This window comes from Anabrus simplex, chromosome 1 (genome assembly GCF_040414725.1).
Source record: "Anabrus simplex isolate iqAnaSimp1 chromosome 1, ASM4041472v1, whole genome shotgun sequence".
Classification (NCBI taxonomy): domain Eukaryota; kingdom Metazoa; phylum Arthropoda; class Insecta; order Orthoptera; family Tettigoniidae; genus Anabrus; species Anabrus simplex.
In genome coordinates, this window is record NC_090265.1 from 1,163,471,814 (window position 1) to 1,163,491,907 (window position 20,094).

General features: G+C 38.5%; 1 protein-coding gene across 3 annotated transcripts in view; it reads right to left on the minus strand.

Annotated features, from left to right (window-relative positions):
* Positions 1-20,094, minus strand: part of Nup35 (Nucleoporin 35kDa) — a 125,609-nt gene that overhangs the window by 33,945 nt on the left and 71,570 nt on the right. For all 3 annotated transcript variants that reach the window (XM_067137461.2, XM_067137462.2, XM_067137460.2), the window contains exon 5: positions 8,794-9,121. In XM_067137461.2, coding sequence (XP_066993562.1) covers positions 8,794-9,121 — 328 coding nt within the window. The remainder of the gene's footprint in view (positions 1-8,793; positions 9,122-20,094) is intronic.

A 20,094-nucleotide genomic window follows, 5' to 3' on the forward strand; every position in this document is an offset into this window, starting at 1 on the left:
GCTGCTCGTGAGTATGCAGCATGGTACCCACAAAGGTGCCATCTCGATAAGAATGTTTTTCGTCGCCTTGAGCAACGCCTGCGGGAAACCGGTAATCTTTGTTCACAAGTAGTGGACAGAGGTCATCCAAGGACTAGATGTACTTCACAAACAGAGGACGACATTCTTGAAGCCATTCACCAGTCACCTCGGCAAAGTGCCCGTGATATTGCAAGGTAGTTCCAGGTATCTCAAACACTGGTTGTTGATGTGTTGCACGACGAAAAACTGCATCCATATCATTACACGTTAACTCAACACCAGCGGCCAGAAGACCGCATTCAACTAGTACAGTTCTATCAATGGCTTTTGGAACAAGATGAAGATAACAAACATTTTATAAAGAATGTGATATGGAGTGACGAATGTAGCTTCACTCAGGAAGGTATTTTCAATCATCACAACAGCCATTATTGGTCTGGCCACAACCCACATGTCACCCATGAACGTGGGGCTTTCAGGCACACTTGACATAAACCTGTGGGCTGGAATCGTGGGAGGAGTGCTTTTAGGCCCTCTCCTATTGCTGGACAAGTTGAATGCGCCCTACTATCGTATGTTTCTGGGCAATACTTTGCCTGACGCTTTAGAAAACGTTCCACTTGATGTTCGGCGACAGCTATAGTTTCACCATGATGGTGCACCGCCACACTTTGGAATGACTGTGCGTAACTGGTTAAATGAAGTGTTTCCAGGGAAAAGGATTGGTCGTGGAGGTCCAATGCTCTGGCCTCCACGTTCCCCAGACCTTAATCCACTTATGGGGACACTTAAAGGAACATGTTTATAGTACTCCAACCATGGACGTACAAGACCTAATAGCACGCTTGCATGCTGCATCGGCAATGGTGGATGGAGGTGTGTTGCGTAGGGTCTGGCTGCAGGTGTGTTGCGTAGGGTCCGGCAAAGTATGCTCCAGCGAGTGGCGAAGTGTTTGCAAATGCAAGGTGGTCACTTTGAACATTTGCTGTGAAGTGAACGTTATTCGTAAGTGTACGTACCAGCTCTGTGAAGATAACACTGGACGTCACACGTACACTATGGAATTATTGTGGATAGCATAATGGGCAATCCAGTGTAGCCCACCTACTGTACTGTATTGTGTTTCCTTGTACCGCATTGGATAGAGACGATGTTTCTGTATTCACTTTTATGTTCTATATATTGGCTTTATTTGTGCCATGGACGAAACAAAGTAGTCGTTTACATCTGTAAGAAGTTCATGTTATGTTTGAATGTTTAAATAACCGAGCTCGATAGCTGGAGTAGCTTAAGTGCAGCCAGTATCCAGTATTCGGGAGATAGTAGGTTTGAACCCCACTATCGGCAGCCTTGAAAATGGTTTTCCGTGGTTTCCCATTTTCACACCAGGCAAATGCTGGGGCTGTACCTTAATTAAGGCCACGGCCGCTTCCTTCCCACTCCTAGCCCTTTCCTGTCCCATTGTCGCCATAAGACCTATCTGTGTCGGTGCGACGTAAAGCAAAAAAAAAAAAAAATGTTTAAATAAAGGTAACTGTAACGGTAAGACAGAACATAGTGTATTGCATAGTGGAGGTGTACATTGGATACAATTCGATACATTAACTGAAAAAACAGGCGTGAACACAACTCGAATATCGGCGCGTCCGCACAGCCGGCATTTATGGCATTACCTCGTCTCACTGAGCTAATGAGACAGCTCCAACAGAGCCCCGAGTTCATGCAACCTGTGCTTGGCCACACTGCACGCCGTTACAGCGTTGTCAGAGCCTCGTTTCTTAACTCACATTTATATTAAACCTATTGGTGAGACTAGGTTTTGCAAGATAAACTTTTGTCGTGAATTTCGACGACGAACCACATGCCGACCTCCATGTGTGGCATATTTTGTTTACCCTATGTATATTAATAACATCGATCTCTGTTACGGAATGATATTGAATATGGATAATTGTCATTGAGAAACAGGTTATTACATTTAGGTTCATTTATATCCGATGAAATCATACATCACATCCATGATAATTATAGGAACAATAATAATGGTTATTGTGAACTAGTGTTTGTATAAATGAATAAGATAATTGAAATCTGATATATGATGTTTTGACATTGTTCGCTGCATTACATGGATAGGTTTGAATTGACAACTGATTGCTATCTTAATATTTTAATTCTCATATATTCAGATTTCATGTCGATCCTCGGTTTCGTCCAAACTTATCTAGGGACTTTATTTGAATAAATATATTCCTATCCAGAATATCTCAGTTGTTATTAATGTACGGTAGATATTCTCAACAATCTCTGTTAATCTATTTTGACATTACATTCATTATCATTAATAAGACATCGCAAACATTATGGATTTAAATCATCTCAAAACCAATATCAAATTATGCCTAAGCGATTATGTGGGATATTATTGAAATAACAATGAATTTGAGATTGGATAATATACAAAACCAATTTAATTGCTTTAATAAACCAAATTTTCAATTTGACATTTCGGTCACCCAATGATTCCTAATGTGACTCATTATTATAATTTTTCGTCATTAATCAATACGGGGATGTAAATAAATATGTTCAAACACTATTTGAGCACCATAGTTAGCTGAGGCATTCAATTTAACCAACGACATCTAATAATAGGAAGAACCTGTTGAAGACCCCGAGTGTAGAGTGTGTGTGCCACCGAGTAGAAAGGTGCAACACGACCATAACTGCATGACAAACTTGCTCGGCTTGGCCATTGAAAATAAACAAATTTTCAAACATTAAAGCAGCAACAGAAATTGAAAAAAAAGGAAAGGAACAGCAAACCAAACCAAGCTCAATGATCATACACATTTGAAAAATTCCCCTCCCCACTTCGTGAACAACTTTTCAGAATTATTTTCATTAGCATTCAATGAATTCCACAGGAGGAATGTGGGTTAGGTTATTTTTATTTGTACTAAAAGCCTTAAATTCAGGCAGCCTTCTCAATACAAGATACAGTACTTTAGTAGCATCTTACAAAGTACTCCTTAATTAATTTGCCCATGTTTATTCAAAATCATCATAATGTATTTACTTGCTAATACACATAATACATAATATGACTAAATAGCACTACTCCACTACAAACAGAGTTATTGCCTGCAACATTCCTCTCACCCCACTGCATAGCAAACCTCGACTAGAGTAAGGGAACTGGCTTCAGTCCAAATGTAATCACTGGAGATAACCGACAGACAGCAGCTTAAGACAAGTACAGAAAACATTCTTAAAGTTACTAAGGTCACAGCGGAGGATTTCTGCATTCATACATACATCATCATTGTAGAATGTTATGCCCTTCAGCGTTCAGTCTACAAGTCTCTGTGAATTGACTAAATGCAACCACAATCCTCTGTAACTAGTTCTGTGGCCTCGTTTAGTTCTATACCTCTCATCTTTAAATGGTTAGAAACTGAGTCGGTCTTCCTCTACTCCTCTTACCGTCCATAACAGAGTCCATTATTCTCCTGGGTAATCTATCCTCCTCCACTCACTTGACATGACGCCACCACCAAAGCCGGTTTATGCGTAGAGCTTCATCAATCGAGTTCATTCCTAACTTAGCCTTTATCTCCTCATTCTGAGAAGGCCCCTGCCACTGCTCCCACGTATTTGTATCAGCAATCATTCTCTTGCTACTTTCATGTCTGTTACTTCTAACTTATGAATAAGATTTTTTCTATTGGCTTTATGTCGCACCGACACAGATATGTCTTATGGCGACAATGGGACAGGAAAGGGCTAGGACTGGGAAGGAAGCGGCCGTGGCCTTAATTAAGGTACAGCCCCAGCATTTGGCTGGTGTGAAAATAGGAAACCACGGAAAACCATCTTCAGGGCTGCCGACAGTGGGGTTTGAACCTACTATCTCCCGAATACTGGATACTGGCCACACTTAAGCGACTGCAGCTATCGAGCTCGGTAATAAGATATTTTAAGTCCTCCCAACTTCCACTCCCATAAAGCTAAGTTGGTCTGAAAACAGACCGATGTAAAGATAGTTTCATCCTGGACATGACTTCCTTCTGACAGAATACTGTTGATCACAACTGCACCTTGATTCAATCTCATAATACTACCATTCTGGGAGAATACACGTTCTAAATACTTCAAATTATCTACCTGTTCCAGCTTTGTATCCACAATCTAATATTCAATTCTCTTGATTTCTCACCTACCGACATCAATTTAGTCTTGGAAAGGCTAATTTTTATACCATATTCATTGAACCTATTTTCAAGTTCCAAAATATTAGATTGCAGGCTTTCAGCACAATCTGCCATTAAGACCAAGTCATCAGCATAGGCCAGACTGCTTACTACATTTCCACCTAACTGAATTCCCCCCTACCACTTTATACCTTTCAGCACATCTATGTAAACTAGAACAAAGGTGAAAGATTACAGCCTTGTCTAATCCCTGTAAGTACAAGAACTCGTTCTACCATCAATTCTCAATACAGCCCAATTGTCACCATAAATGCCTTTGATTGATTTTTAATAATCTACCCTTAATCCCATAGTTCCTCAGTACGGCGAACATCTTTTCCCTCGGTACTCTGTCATATACCTTCTCTAGATCTACAAAACATGAATATAACTGTCTATTCCTCTCATAGCATGTTTCATTTACCTGACAAATACTTAAAATCTGATCCTGACAGCCACTCTGTGGTCTGAAACCACAATGGTTTTCATCCAGCTTACTCTCAACCACGGATCGCAACCTCTCTTTAAAGATGCCAGTTAATACTTTGCCCGGTACACTGATCAATGAGACCTCGACAGTTGCTGCAATTCTTCTGGTTCTCTTGGTTAGAGACAGGTGCAATTACTGCTTTTGTCCAATCAGAACTAACACACACCATTACTCTATAAAGCCATTTCCTTCCTGCCTTCCCACTATATTTCACCATTTGAGGTCTAATTTCATCTATTCCTGCTGCTTTATGACAGTGGAGTTTGTTTGCCATCCTTTCCACTTCATCAAGTGTAGTTTCACCAATATCATTATCCTCCTCCCCATTAGCTTGATTGTTTGCGACATCACCAGGAAGATATCCTTTTACACTGAGAAGATTTTCAAAATATTCCTTCCACCTGTTCAGTGATTCTCTGGGATCAATAATTAGTTCACTATTCACTACATTTTACCCTCCCTTACTAAGATTCCTTATTACTGTCCAGAAATGTTTCCCCTGCTGCTCGAACTAGCCTTTCCAGGTTATTATCAAGATCTTCCCATAACCTCTTTTTGGATTCAACAACTATTTGTTTTGTTTGGTTTCTTTCATCTACGTACAATTTCCTGCCTGCATCAGTCCTTGTCTGGAACTTTTCGCTAATCATATCCATGTACTTCTGTCTAATTTTCTTACCATGAAGATTTTCTACCCTTATTCGTCTGCAGACAGATTTCACTTTCTCCATCCTAGGCCGAGAGATAGTTCACTACATATCAGATAGTGGTCTGTATCATCAAAAACTCCACGGAAAACCCAAACATTCCTAAGAGATTTCCTGAATTCGAAATAGGTTAAGACAGAGTCTGTTATCGATCTGGTTCTCCAACCCTCCCATTTGTGGCCTTATGCTTGGAGAATGTATTAGTAACTGCTAAACCCATAATAGCACAGAAGTCAAGCAAACGCTTCCCATTCCTATTAGCTTCTATATCTCCCCCACATTTACCAATCACCCTTTCATATTCTTCAGTTCTATTTCCAACTCCCGCATTGAAATTGCCCATTGGCGCTATCTTATCCTTGCTGTTGACCCTGACTACGATGTTACTCAATGATTCATAAAACAAATCAACTTCGTTCTCATCTGTACCCTCACATGGTGTATTTACCGAGACACTTTTCGTCCTAATTCCTCCAACTGCCAAATCTACCCACATCCTTCGCTCATTTACATGCCTAACAGAAACTATGTTGCATGCAATAGAATTCCTGATGAACAGCTCAACCCTATACTCTGCCCTTCCCTTTTTAACACCCGTTAAGTACACTTTATAATCTCCTATCTCTTCCTCGTTATTCACCTTACCCGAATATTATTAACTCCTAGCACATCCAGATGCATCCTCTTTGCTGACTCAGTCAGTTCTACTTTCTTTCTTCCAAAAGCCCTATTGATATTGATAGCTCCCCACTGAATTCCATTTCATTGTCCAAATCAAGTTTATGCAACGTAAACAATATTGTACATACAGTATACACTCATGGCTAAAATTGATTTGTTTATTAGTGTGGTTTTTATACAGGTACATTATAGTGTTACTATTAGTGTTTTGACAGACTGTAAAGCTTTGAAGTTGTAATAACCTGAACATGTATTGTAACACTTCAGCAGTTATATGTCACAGTACAGTTGACAGATATGTGGCAAGTGTTGCACATTTCCACATATCATATTGTTACATTAAAACGCATGATGAAGTACACTGACAACACAAGGCTAAGCAAACTGTAGTTTTATGTAACAGCTGATATACTGGTAATAGCTGCAGAACCTCCAGCTTTACATGGAATTGAACTGGGAGCATGCCACTTTTTACTGAACAGAATCCTATACGAATTGACTCAATCATCTTTTTCAGGGCTAAAACACTGATTATCAGGCTTCATTATACAACTTGGCATTTATTTCTCTAAAACAGGATGCAGAATTTACATGTGAAACAGTGACATATCAAAAAAGGCTAAGGAATTAACACACAAACCATTTTACATACCTATGACATAAATGTAGTTGAACCTGAGCAATGACAAAGGAGAAAGAAATTCAAATACAGGTAGAAAAGAGGCCAATGACCGTGGTTATTATGGATGGACTTGGCTGAGAACAGCATAACATAATGGGACCAGGATTGTAATGTGGTAATGGACGAGGAATGCTGGGAAGGCAGAGTAGAATAGAGAGGAAGCATATGTGCCTCAAACCAGCTGCATCAAGGTAAGGACTGAAGATGATAAATTGTTACCGAGGTCCATAAAGACCATACTTAATAAACAACTGAAAGATTGTTAATCTTTTAAGAAGGTTCAGAAAATACATACTGCCTGTAGATATTTTAATGTATTTCTTTCATGGTAGATTTGAATTCTGGCCTACTGCTCAAAGGAGGTTCATGGATATGGAAATTCTGCGCAAGAATGTGATGGCTCATGAGATAACCACCTGAATAAACTCTTTGTTTAGGTAGCTGGAAGAGAACCCTACACCTTATCAGTGAAACACAGGCCATTTCCTTACTCCACAACTGTAGTAGCAGGGAAGGCTGAAAGCAATACAATACTACATCTCCAGTGTTATGCATAAAAATACTCTCTTCACTGTTGAAGAGTTTTAACAAATAAAATTGTGATTGATCCCTCAAGTTATAGAGAAATTCCTGAGAAGATTCCCAGAGCAAAAAGAGCATATAATTCACAGTAATGATTTAAGGCCCCATCAATTATGAATGGGTGTCCACAGTAATGTAGGTGCAAAATGAAAGTGCAAAAGTTAGAGTAGTAAAAAAAAGCCAGAGTACAGTATATGAATGAACAGTGCTGGGATCTGTGGTGAAGAATTTGAACATTAGAAAGTTTAAATTTATGATGGTGAGGTGGTGGTGTTTATTGTTTTATGAGGAAGTACAAGTAGGCAGCCATCCTCTAGTAACACTAATCAGAGGGGAAAAAAAAGAAGGTGTCCGACACTTCAAAAAATAAAGGTATCGGCCAAAGGAAGGCAAGGGCCACAAAGGAAGTGAAAATGAAAGACTCCTTAGGCCTCGAATGCTCTAATATCATTGGGGTTGGAAAGCAACAAGAGTTGAACAAGGGAGGTTGGATAAGATAGATGAAAGTGATAAGCCTTGCACAAGTAAGTGGAACCAATGCTAGGACTCAGCTAAGGGCCCCGCATTTGCCAACACGCGCTCCCGTAATAGGAATCCCCTTCAGTCACCTCTTACGACAGGCAGGAGATACCACGGACATTATTCTACCACTCCCCACCCACAGGGGGATTAAAATTGAGAACTCTAGTGTTCATTAGGATTCCACTTCAACACATACACTGTCAATACTTTGGCTTACAAAAAGTGTTGCCAGCTTCATTAATCCTGAAGACTGATCCCTTAACAGCCCTGACTTTAACTCCCTCGACTAAAAGTTTTGGTCTGTGCTTGAGAGTACGATCTGGAAGAAGAAAATTAGTAACACCGACAGTCTGCAGAACTTCTTGGAGGTAGCAGAAATAAAATTTCCTCTTCACAGAGAGAGAGACAGTTCTTTATTTGAAGTTTCTGTTAAAACAAAAGGAGGCTATTTTGAAGACAAATTTGTGTAGAGAAATCATGCAAGTCAACATACCAAAATAAAATAAAATGAATTTAAATCATGGTAGGGTTATTTAAAAAAAACTAATGTTGCGAAACTCATGACCTGACAAGACGAACTTACTTCATTTAACATATTGACTAAATTCTATATTTTTCAATAAACATACAAATGATTATATATTTTACCACAAACCCAAAATTATGTCCAACATGTGTATTATGTAAGCCTTTCCACTTTATAAACAGCTGAAAGGACCACAACACACCCATAATTATTGACAAGATATTCATCAATGAGTAAAAATTTATAAGACTAAGCAGTTCATAAAGATAAGTTAGGGTTAGATTACATGATGTGTGCCTGTCTATCTCATGCCTATTATATTTACTTGCCTCATCACGGCAAGGTATAACGCCCACCATGATGGCACCAGGATAAACCCTGCCATTACTCTTGAGTGCAGTGCGAGCCTCCATGGGAGTTTTGAACCGGAGATGAATCCAGTTTCCCTTACTTGGAATCCTCTTGTCAATGATAGTACCATAGCGGGTAAATTGTGACACTATAAATGATGTGGAAGATGGTGGAAATCCAAAAACAGTCACCCAAGTGTCATCAGAAGACTGTTTATTATCAAAAGACAACTGAGTCCTGTTAGCTATGGAAAATCTGCTTTGGTCTCGTCTTGATGGAGTGGGAATGTTCATTAAGCAGTCGGTCCTAAAAACATAAACAATACAAACATGCAATTAATATCCTCAGAAGAAAAGAATGAAGTTAAATAGGCAACCATCTTTTATATAACACTAATCAGAGAGAAAAAAAGTATCGGCCTAAGAAAGACAAGGCACAACGAAAGGCGTGAAAATGAAAGACACCCGAGGTCTCCATACGTAACACTGTCAGGGTCAGGAAAGAAGAGGAGTTGGCGAAGGGAGGTTGGATAGGATAGACAAAAGTGAGGAGCATGGCAGAAGTGGAAGCAATGCCAGGACTCAGCTAAGGGCCCTGCGGTCGCCAACCTACGTTTCCAAATTCAAAGCACCTGGGGGCCCTATAAGTTGCCTCTTACAACAGGTAGGGGATACCATGTGTGTTATTCTACTAAACCCAATACAGGGGGGCGACTATAAGAGAATTCATGAATTTAGCACTGCTAACATGGAAATATTGTACAATCGTGTTAACTGGCGATAGATTTTGTCAAGATTGTCTTAAAGTGTAAAAACGCATGGTCATCGGTCCATATTGACAAGGAAAATTGTGAAGATGATTATAAAGCTGAGAAAAAAATAGTAAAGGAATGATCGCTTGAAGAATAAGACAAGAAGGACTCTTTACATTAGATGCCCTAATGTCAGGAGAAAAATGAATGCGAGGGCCTACAATATCCAAAGCTCATAAAATTTATGACCATTGTTTGTTGTGATGTGCTTTGTCTCTTCTATTGCCACTCATCTTCAACAGATGGGGTTACTGTTGCATACCGAGACTTTGCCTGATTTTTCGTTGTAGTTCATTGTTTACTCTAGCATTGTAAACGTTATTCTTGTTATTCTTGAAACCGTTCATGAGGGACGGAATTTTTTTCTTAGCCTCATATCTCAAATCGTTCTGTTGATATCCCGTTAAATAACAAAGAGAGGAATAAAGAACTAGCCTTTATCCGGCAACAGGCCCTCATTAACGGTTTTAGTTTAAAAACTTAACGGGTTAATTACTGAACGCAAACTACAAACAAATTTATCAAAACAATCAGAGCAAACAAAAATGTACGTGAGGTTTACCTTCAACAACCCTAATATTTATGCAATTACTAATTTATTTAAGAAACACGATATCAAAGTAGCGTTCTCAACAAACAACAATACGAGACATAAGTTTTTCAACCATAACACGATTAATAGGAACAGTGAAGAATGTTTCCAGGATTCAGGTGTTTACAAATTGACATGCAACCAGTGCAAGGCCACATACATAGGGCAATCAGGACGCAATTTCACAATAAGGTACCTAGAACACGTCAGTGCAGAGAAACATAGAAGGTTCTCCGCAATGGGAGTATATATGAGTGAACCAGGCCATAGATTTACAAATATTAAACAGGACCTAGTAATTCTCAATAGACTGAACAAGGGAAGATTAATGAACAGTTTGGAAAGCATTCACATATTTTTAGACAAGTCAATTAATGGGGACAAGAACTTAAATGAAATAAATGAGCAGAGAAACCCCTTATTCGAATACATATTGAGACATATGGAGTTACTACGAAGGATTCAAACACGCCCAGTGAACGCACTAAGCAATCACGAGGCCGATACGTCACGGACAGTGGCCACCTCCCCGCCCGAAACAGTAACTGACGACACGTCCTCGCTACCCCCCCCTCCCTCCTAACCAAGTTAGCTCACAGACCACAGTACACCACTACAACATAAGGTCGAAGACAGCTGAAACAAACTTACTCCCGCAGCACGGGAAGTAAAGTAAACAAACAGGACAAGGGTAAGTTCACATTTCCACACCTTCTAACACTAATAGCCCCCCTAGCCATTACGTTCCAGACGACCACAACTAATTGATGTAATCTTTTTCTCCCGGTTACAGGTCGTAATACAGACGATCCAATTTTTAACAAATCTTTTAAACACCAAACAGCAGACTTCATCTATCAACAAGCCACACCTTTCCACCTAATAAGAGATAAGTGACGGGAGTAAACCAGATGCTGTTCTAAGAAGACAAACATTTTACAAACAATTCAACAGGAGCATTTTACCAAAGAATCTAAAACTTTCCAGTAGCAAGTGATTTTACTGAAAAACTCACAAGATATATAGTGAACCTAAGACATTTTAGCCCAACAAGTGTTTTCAATTTTAAGTTTAGTGTCCAACTAACAACCGCCTTCAGTGCACCCTTCCCTTCCCCCCCCCCCCAAACCTATATGCGTTCTACTAACATCTGCTTTTTAATGTTTTTAATGTTTAATATAAATCACGATATCATTTTTAAGCTATTTTTACCTAAGCCAATTGTAAACAGCTGATGATGAATGCAGTGCATTCGAAACATGTTCTGTGATTATTTTTTAATGTCTTTTTAAATAGCCTAAGGCTAAATAAAGGAGAAAGTATAGATTAGGTGGAACCTTTTCTTCATTAATTATTAGGTGAACTCTTACAAAAATAAAACAGAAATACGCCAGTTTTTCAAATGTACCTCTAAATGTTGAAACCAAGTGAGTGAACTGTCTTAATTTTTAATATCTATAAAATAAAGTTACTTATTTCAATAAATGCTATCTTCTGGCCACACAATATAACTTAGCCCCAGTACTACAAATTGACCATTTCTTTTAATTAGCAGTAGGCAATATGCCTACTTTAATTTTATGTCGCCTGGCTCCATGGAAAAAAAAGGTTAGCATGCTGGCCTTTAGTCCAAGGGGCCCCCAGGTATGATTCCCGGTTGGGTCAGGGATTTTAACTTTTATTAGCCCGAGAATTGGGTGTTCGGTCTTCAGTATTATACTTCATCTTAGGTAGGGCCCCATCCTCAAGAGACGTGCAGGCCGCATATACAACATCAACTTGAAAGACCTGCACGAGGCCCCTCTGGAGGCCACGACATTATTATAAATTTATGTCAAAGAGAAAAAATACATTATATTAGTTTTAAGACCCTACTGTAACTTTATGACATCTGGCTCCATGGATAATTCCAATAAATCCATTATATACACCAATAGAAAGCTGAAAGATTGATCTACATGAAGATGTCCAAAACAATTAAAAAAATTGTCACGATTTCTAACTATCAAAACATACAATTATAATTTTTTTTAACAAAGGGAACTGTTGAAATAATTTGCTCTAAGAAAATAATTTCTGATAGACAATTTATTCCTGACACATGATATTATAAAATACACATATGTTCTTACATTCTCTCTGCACAATTCTTCACTTTTCATTTCAAAAGCTATGTAAAACACTTTTTTTTTCTCGAAACTGATTTTGAGTTTTTTTTTTTCACGAATTTCGAACCTGCAGCTTATCTTAGTTTTCTTAGGGAAGTTTCTTCTTTTGTGTTGCAATCAAAGTATTTATAACAATATACACAAATATCAATAGTTCACACTTATCCCTTCACTGGTTTCTTCAGATATTGACGTACTGCCAATAATAATATAACCTGCACCGATTTGAACATCGTTCCGGTTATCGGAATTTTCCATTACTTCCAAGGCACCTCGTACTTTGCCGTCACTTTCACTACTTTCAGGAATAATTTCTTCGCCAGAATTAACATGATAATCACTGTCACCATCAGTACTGTCACTAAGATCTTCGGAAATCAAGTGCTTGATTCCAGAATAGTCAACAAAGCGGGCTGCCATCTTGATTCTAAGAACATATTAAAGTACTTTCACTTCTACAGCTAAATAAACTTCTTCATATTGTTGCTTGTTTTTCAAAGACTTTCAAAAGTGAAGATAAAAGTATCAGTATTTAAAAGTGGTATCTATATTAGTGCCATCTCGTGTCCAGTTATAAATATATGGCAGAAGAAAGACACCGGTTGTCAGAAAGACAATCGTACTTGACAAAACAGTGCACCGTCTTCCAGAAAGACAGTCCACAGTTCTAGGGTTAAGAATAAACTAGATAAACAACTAATAGGCAATCTATCACCTGGATGAATGCCCTAAATGCATATCAGTTGATTGACTGATTGAGCGAGCAAGAGTTGGCAACTGCAGTACTCTTAGCTGAGCCCAGGCATTGCTTCCACTCACTTCTGCTAGGCTCCTTGCTTTCATCTATCCTACCCGACCTTTCTTAGTCAACTCTTGTTCTTTTCCAACCCCGACAGAATTAGGATTCCAAGGCCTAGGGCGTCACATTTTCATTCCCTTCGTGGCCCTGGTTTTCTCTGCCTAACAGCTTCATTTTGCAAAGTGTTGGCACCTTCCATTTTTATTAATAGAGGATGGTTGCCCACTTTTACTGCTCCTTAAAATAGTAATCACCACCACCACCTTTACTTTAACCGTTTTCAACCCTTATTGATTTGTACTGAGCATATACACATTTTCTTGGCTGGTGAAAGAACCACTATCACAAAATATCATCATCATTAGCGATCTGGAATCTTTATTAAATCATTTAGCGACAGAACTTCAAAGTTAGCAACTAGCAACATCACCCTAGTTTACAGAAATTTCTGATGAATTTTACTTTATAATTTGATAAATTTTGTGAGCCAAATAGTCAATACTATAATAATGCACTTCGCGTAACCATGTGGGCGCGTGAAGCAATACATTAATCTCTGCTTTTTAAGTAATGGCATCTGAACACACGACTCCTTCATATGTGTGGACCAAGAGTTATTACTTTTGGAAGGCTTATCAGAGACACGTTCATCCTGCCCATAAACTTCTTGTAAGGGAATGAAGGTAGGTAATTTTAATTTCCCAATGATTGGTGAGCTGATGATAACATTAAGATTACTTTTTATTTGATTATTTTGAGGGCATTCGCTATTCAACTGCCCCAATTACTCAAATGGAAATTTGAATAAATGACCAAAAAATAAATGGATAACAGTAATCGAATAACAAAAAAATAATCAAATGGAAAAGATAATCTCATAAAATGAAATAAGCAATTATTCTACTACTGACGTCATTGTAATGACCTATGCCGATTACAGTTGGGAAAACCACTAAGTCTTTCTAAGGATGTATTTTGCTAGTTGCTTTACGGCGACGATGGGACAGGAAAGGGCTAGGAGTGGGAAGGAAGCGGCCGTGGCCTTAATTAAGGTACAGCCCCAGCATTTGCCTGGTGTGAAAATGGGAAACCACGGAAAACCATTTTCAGGGCTGCCGACAGTGGGGTTCGAACCTACTATCTCCCGAATACTGGATACTGGCCGCACTTAAGCGACTGCAGCTATCGAGCTCGGTTTTCTAAGGATGTAAAAAGGCAAGCGGAGAGCGAGTGTCTGCCATTATAATGAAAACTCCCCAACTTGATTGTAACTGATAGTAGGCAAGAGGGCCCTGCCATTACAATGAAAATTCCTCAATGCAGTCTTCACATGAGAAAAGACGTATGGTGTCTTACCCGTCCGTTTCTGGGGTAACGTTAAGAGCTACGCAATTTAATACAATCTTATTCATAATGTGTACACTGCTTAACCTAGAATTCTGTATGCAATGTAGAATTCCACAGCAAAGCACTGGTACATCAGCTAGTTTAAAAATATAAGAAAACGAAGGTCCGAAAATACTGTCTTGAGAAATTCCCCTCTTTAACGATTACAGGATCAGCTAATACTTCACCTGCTCTAATTCTCAGAATTCAATTTTCTAGAAATATAGCAACCCATTCAGTCACTCTTATATCTTGTCCAATTGCACTCATTTTTGTTAGTAGTCCCCTATGACCAATTCTATCAAACACCTTAGATAGGTTGATAGTGATACAGTTCATTTGACCTCCAGTGGAATAGCTTTTCCTAAACCCAAACTGCCTTCAATCAAACCAATTTTGCATACGTCTAATATAATCGGAAAGTATGACTTCCCAAACTTTAAAGCAACATTAAGCTCACTGGTCTGTAATTATCAGATTTATGTTTATAACCCTTTCCCAAGACCCAATAAGAACAACCTGCAGCTTTGTGAAGGAAGCACGTATATCTAGGTGGGAATGAAGGAAAAACATGGTAGCAAAAGAAATTAGTGGTCGACGTTAATTAGGAACTAATATTTAGAGGCCCTACGAAGAGAAGAAGAGGAGAAGACCACCCTTTCCTGCATACAAAGGTCTGCTGTATCAACTCTCCATTTATTCGGTATAGCTCCTTCATGCAAGCAGTAATTGAATAAGTACTTCAGATATGGTACTATATCCCAACACATTGCCTTTAGTATATCCCCAGAAATCTTATCAATTTCCAGCTGCTTCTCTAGTGTTCAACTTTTGCATCTAATTCTTGTAAAAGACATTTCAATACTTTGTTAGTATTAGTCACCTCCTCTACCTGGACATTATCCTTGTAACCCATGATCTTTACATACTGCTGGCCGAGTACTTCTGCCTTCTGCATATCCTCGCATATACACTCCCTTTGTTCATTAATGATTCCTGGATGTACTTAGAACTTGTTTCTGCCTCTAAAGTACCTCCCATCCATTTTTCACTAAAATCTGTATGACTGCCAGTTATGCTTGTGATCATGTTATCCTGAGCTGACACATTCTCTAGATTCAATATCCTAATAAGTTACTTCAATTTCTCCTTACTTCCACAACCATTTCTCACTATTTCTTTTCAACCTAAACCTCTTTCTTAGTTTACTTTTATAATATAGTGAGTCTTTACCATTCTTTACCAACTTTAAAGGTAGATACATATATTCATATTCCACAAAAATTCCATCCCAGAGACTACTTACATTTTTAATTACCATTTTCCACCGATCATAACATCTTAAAAACTCCCTCATGCCTATCTTTTCAACCATATAGTACCTTCCTTTCCATAGAATTTTTTAACTATGATGAAAACGCTTTGTGATCACTTATACCATACATTACTTCAGTTTTTCTATACAGGGTGACCCCAAAAAACAGCGACAAGGCTTAGTATGTTGTATGGGATACTGGGCTGATTGGTTTTCAAGAAGGAGCCCCTGTCTAAAAATGCACGGTTTGGGCGCTGGAGAGCGTCGAAGTCTGAGGACGGTTGTGACAATCTATTCCAATTTGGTGACTTAATACGGAGGTATGCAACCCTTTAGCCATCTGTGTACTACGGATGGACGACTTCAGCCTAATAACATTCCTGCGCAAGTGCTACATTCCCCCATCGCATCCTACTGCGTTACTTGTGTACTGTAGTCTGCCAGTGCAGTATCATTAACAGCAGTGTGACATGTACCAGTACACAGCTGCGGAAATGGCCGACATGGTGCTTGCATATGGCAAAGCAGATTGCAATGGTAGAGCTGCTGCAAGATTGTATGCAGAACGTTCTCCAAACAGACGTACCCCACATCATTCCACGTTCGTGGCTATCAACAGACGACTAAGAGAAGGCGGACAGTTCCACGCAGGTAGCATGGAGAGTATGGTGTATGATACTCCTGAATTATCAGCGGAGGATCTTATTGCTTGAGTCAATGGAGTGACTGAAATTCTTCAAAGATATCCGCACATATTGGATCATGTGCGAGGCTCAGCACCGCAGATGTAGGCTATGCAATGACGTAGGAGGAACACAAGTTTGAACGCCATTTGTAATGAGCCCTATGTGCTACTCAAGTTGGGTTTATTGACAAGTAGAATGCACACCCATTTCACACTTCGAAGCGCTACAGTGTCCAAGCTGTGCGTTTCTGGACATGGGTTCCTTCTTGAAAAAGGATCAATTTGCCTCCTCGCACAACATACTGTACCATTACGTTACGATTGACGTCAGTTTACATGAATATACATCGGAAGAAAAATGGCGCAGATCAGCTTCAAGCGTTAAGAATGCACGGAATAACTTTTTGTGACAAGTTGACCGCAATTAGGAGGCAGTGCCTGGCGAGATGGAAAGGAAACTCTATGAGAAATGAACCATTATACGTAAAAAAAATTGAAAAACGGTCTATTATTATCTACTTTGGCAAGAAGAGTTTTCGTCGTAAACGGACTGTGAATTGCGATTACTTGACCAGAAGATTAGCTGACATAATCAACATAACCATAATAGGAGCCATACGAAGGAAGAATCCAGAAACAAACTACTGGAAAATACATAAAAACGGCAGGGAAACACGCATAATAGATTTCAAATACTGTACGGAAGAAGAGGTGTTGGGATACGGCATTCGTAAATAAGGCCTACACTGACTTAATAAACGGCCAAATTTTCATCAAATTATACGTATTGCCCATTGATAAGATTTAAAGAACATTATTCAGACAACATAAAAAAGACCAAGGAAGAGCCAGTTTATGAAAATAAAATTGAATCTGAGCAGTATCTTTAGAGGAAAAGAAATATATATACAATTAGAGAAAGTACTTGGAAAAGCTTTATATACTGAAAATTAAGATGTATTCTATCAATTTAATATTGTCTTTTCGTTGCATGGAAATTGGACACGAAATGGAGCTAGCCTAAAGCGATGGAGGGAGGCTGACCGGATCATCGTAAGCTCAAGCCTGAAGACCTAGAGATCCAGCATGACGTGATCCAGTGCAAGGCTAAGCATTCCGAGATGCCGTGACGAGGAAGAAGAAAGCAGAGTCGGACATAACATGGCCAGAGATAAGTAACGTTCTAGTAAATTTAACTATAAAGTATTTCATTTGGTGTAGTATAATTGTAGGAATGCTGAAATGCCAAAGATATGACCTGTTTGTGCCATTGTGTGAATTCTAAGGCATATGCCGGAGAAAATAACCACAGATACGTATTATTTATGTGTAGTAATATACTGCCGTGCTCATAAGTTTGATATGAGGTTAATGTGAGCAGTATCGGGAAGAGAATTGATGTTTTTGAACCTATATGCTTACGAGAACGTCATATATATTAAACTAGGCAAGGCTAAGATAGTGAAGTGCAATATAATAATAATAAACCTAGGCTACCCAATGACCAGATTGAATAACTAGGCCAATATCGTCTACATTTACGATGAGTTGAAATAAACAGTAGCAGCTTGCGGTGTTTTGAGTAGATATTTAAGTAAAAGGAATGTTTTACTGCGACGTGGTAGACATTACGTGGAATCTGAGTAGAGATATTGTTGTATGCGGAGGAATCGCAGTAATTAAATGCATAAATGATAATATGTTGTTGGAGATTTGAGATGTTGAATAGGTATTGTGTAAGTAAATGATTGATGGAAATAGGTGCGAATTTATTCTTAGCTACAGTTATGTTGCGATTGAAAATGAGGCAAGCAGTGAAATTAAGGCCTAGATACGTGAATATATTAAGTGAAGCAGTGAGATTAAATGGTCTATTGGTCGAACTTATATGGAATATGGAGATAGATGGATCGTAATTTACATGTATTTGAAGTGTATATAGAAAAGAGATATAGCCGCCTAGTAATATATTCGTCTCATATAATGAATATATAGCAGTGGAGCACGCGTTAACCTGAAAATGGTAAAATTAGTAGGCAGTAGAAGGAGTAATTTTAATTGAAAATACACATAATAATTAATCGGTCGGTACGATTCTGACAGGTCATGACGGTTGAAGAACGATGGCATTCGTAAATGAAGATATTTAATTTTATTTTTGGCACACATTTTTAATATATATAAGGATGTTGGAATTTATATTTATGGTTAGGATTAATTTCTTTTAGATACTTAAAATGGCATTTTGAAGCCATCATTGGAAAGAGTTACTTATCTCATGCCATAAACAAGTCAATACGCAAATTCCCAAACCAATTCCAAAGAGTAGTGCAAATAGACCTAAAGGAAAGAAAGACCACTCCCTCCTTTAATAAAGAGTAAATCCTAGTTGTCCCCATATTGAAATAAAGTGATGAAGTGTGGTCACGCAACAAAATAATAATTGCCCAGATGAATTAAAGATACCTGCCCAATTTTAATTATGTCAATTCGTCAATTTTAGTTGTCAAGAAAAATAATATGTGATTTTTTTTATTTACTTTCCTCTATTGCCAAAGATGATCATTATTTTGTTAATTATAATATTGGCATGCTAATAAATTAGTTTTAAGTTTATTCTAGCGTTTATTTTCAAAGGTAGAGATAGGAAGATTAGTTGTAAGGATACATTTAGGCTGATATTTCGGAGTCATGATATTTAAAGGCTTATATTAATTCTACGGTAGGATTTCGGAGTAAATGAGTAACACATTGAACTATACACCCTCTTCAACGGAACTTGCGAAGGTAAATAGTATTGTTGAATATATATAGATGTTTTTACCCTGAGATATTGACTTAATATGGACATGCAACCACCGCGTTTGATTGGTATATCCATCCCCGATTTCGCATAGTTAATTAGCAACATGTAAGTGGAAATATTGCACGGGCAACATCATATTAAATTAGTACTACAACTTGAGGTGAAGTATGAGGAAGTACAGCGCGATGGTGATACCTATATTTTTATCAGTCCAACCTGGACCTTGGTAAGAATTAGGACTATGAGGCCACCAATAGGTTGCATTAAATTTGTTGCCCATACATGGGGCAAAGTGAAGAGAAAAACACTGTTGCCGCAGGTTGCAATACTAAGCGTTGTTTTTTTTTTTTTTTTTTTTTGGGACACGGTAGAACTCATCTGGTTTTACCAGCACCACGTCCAGAATATTTTTCCTTCTAGTTGGTTCCATCACTTTCTGATTCAGCTGTCCTTCCCAGATTAATTTGTCATTTGTCAATCATACTTCCTGTCGTTCATGTTATCTTCCCAATTGATGTTTGGTAAATAGAGATCACCAATTAAAATCACACCTTCCTTCCCGTGTCACTTCCCACATTGCTTATTCATCTCTTCCCCCTTTCCAGCTGACACTAGGTGGAGCAAATATAGTTCCTTTCCTCATCATCCTGTCTCTCCACCATTCCTCATACAACACAGCATTCCAGTCTACGTTCCATTGTCTTATGCTCTTCTTCA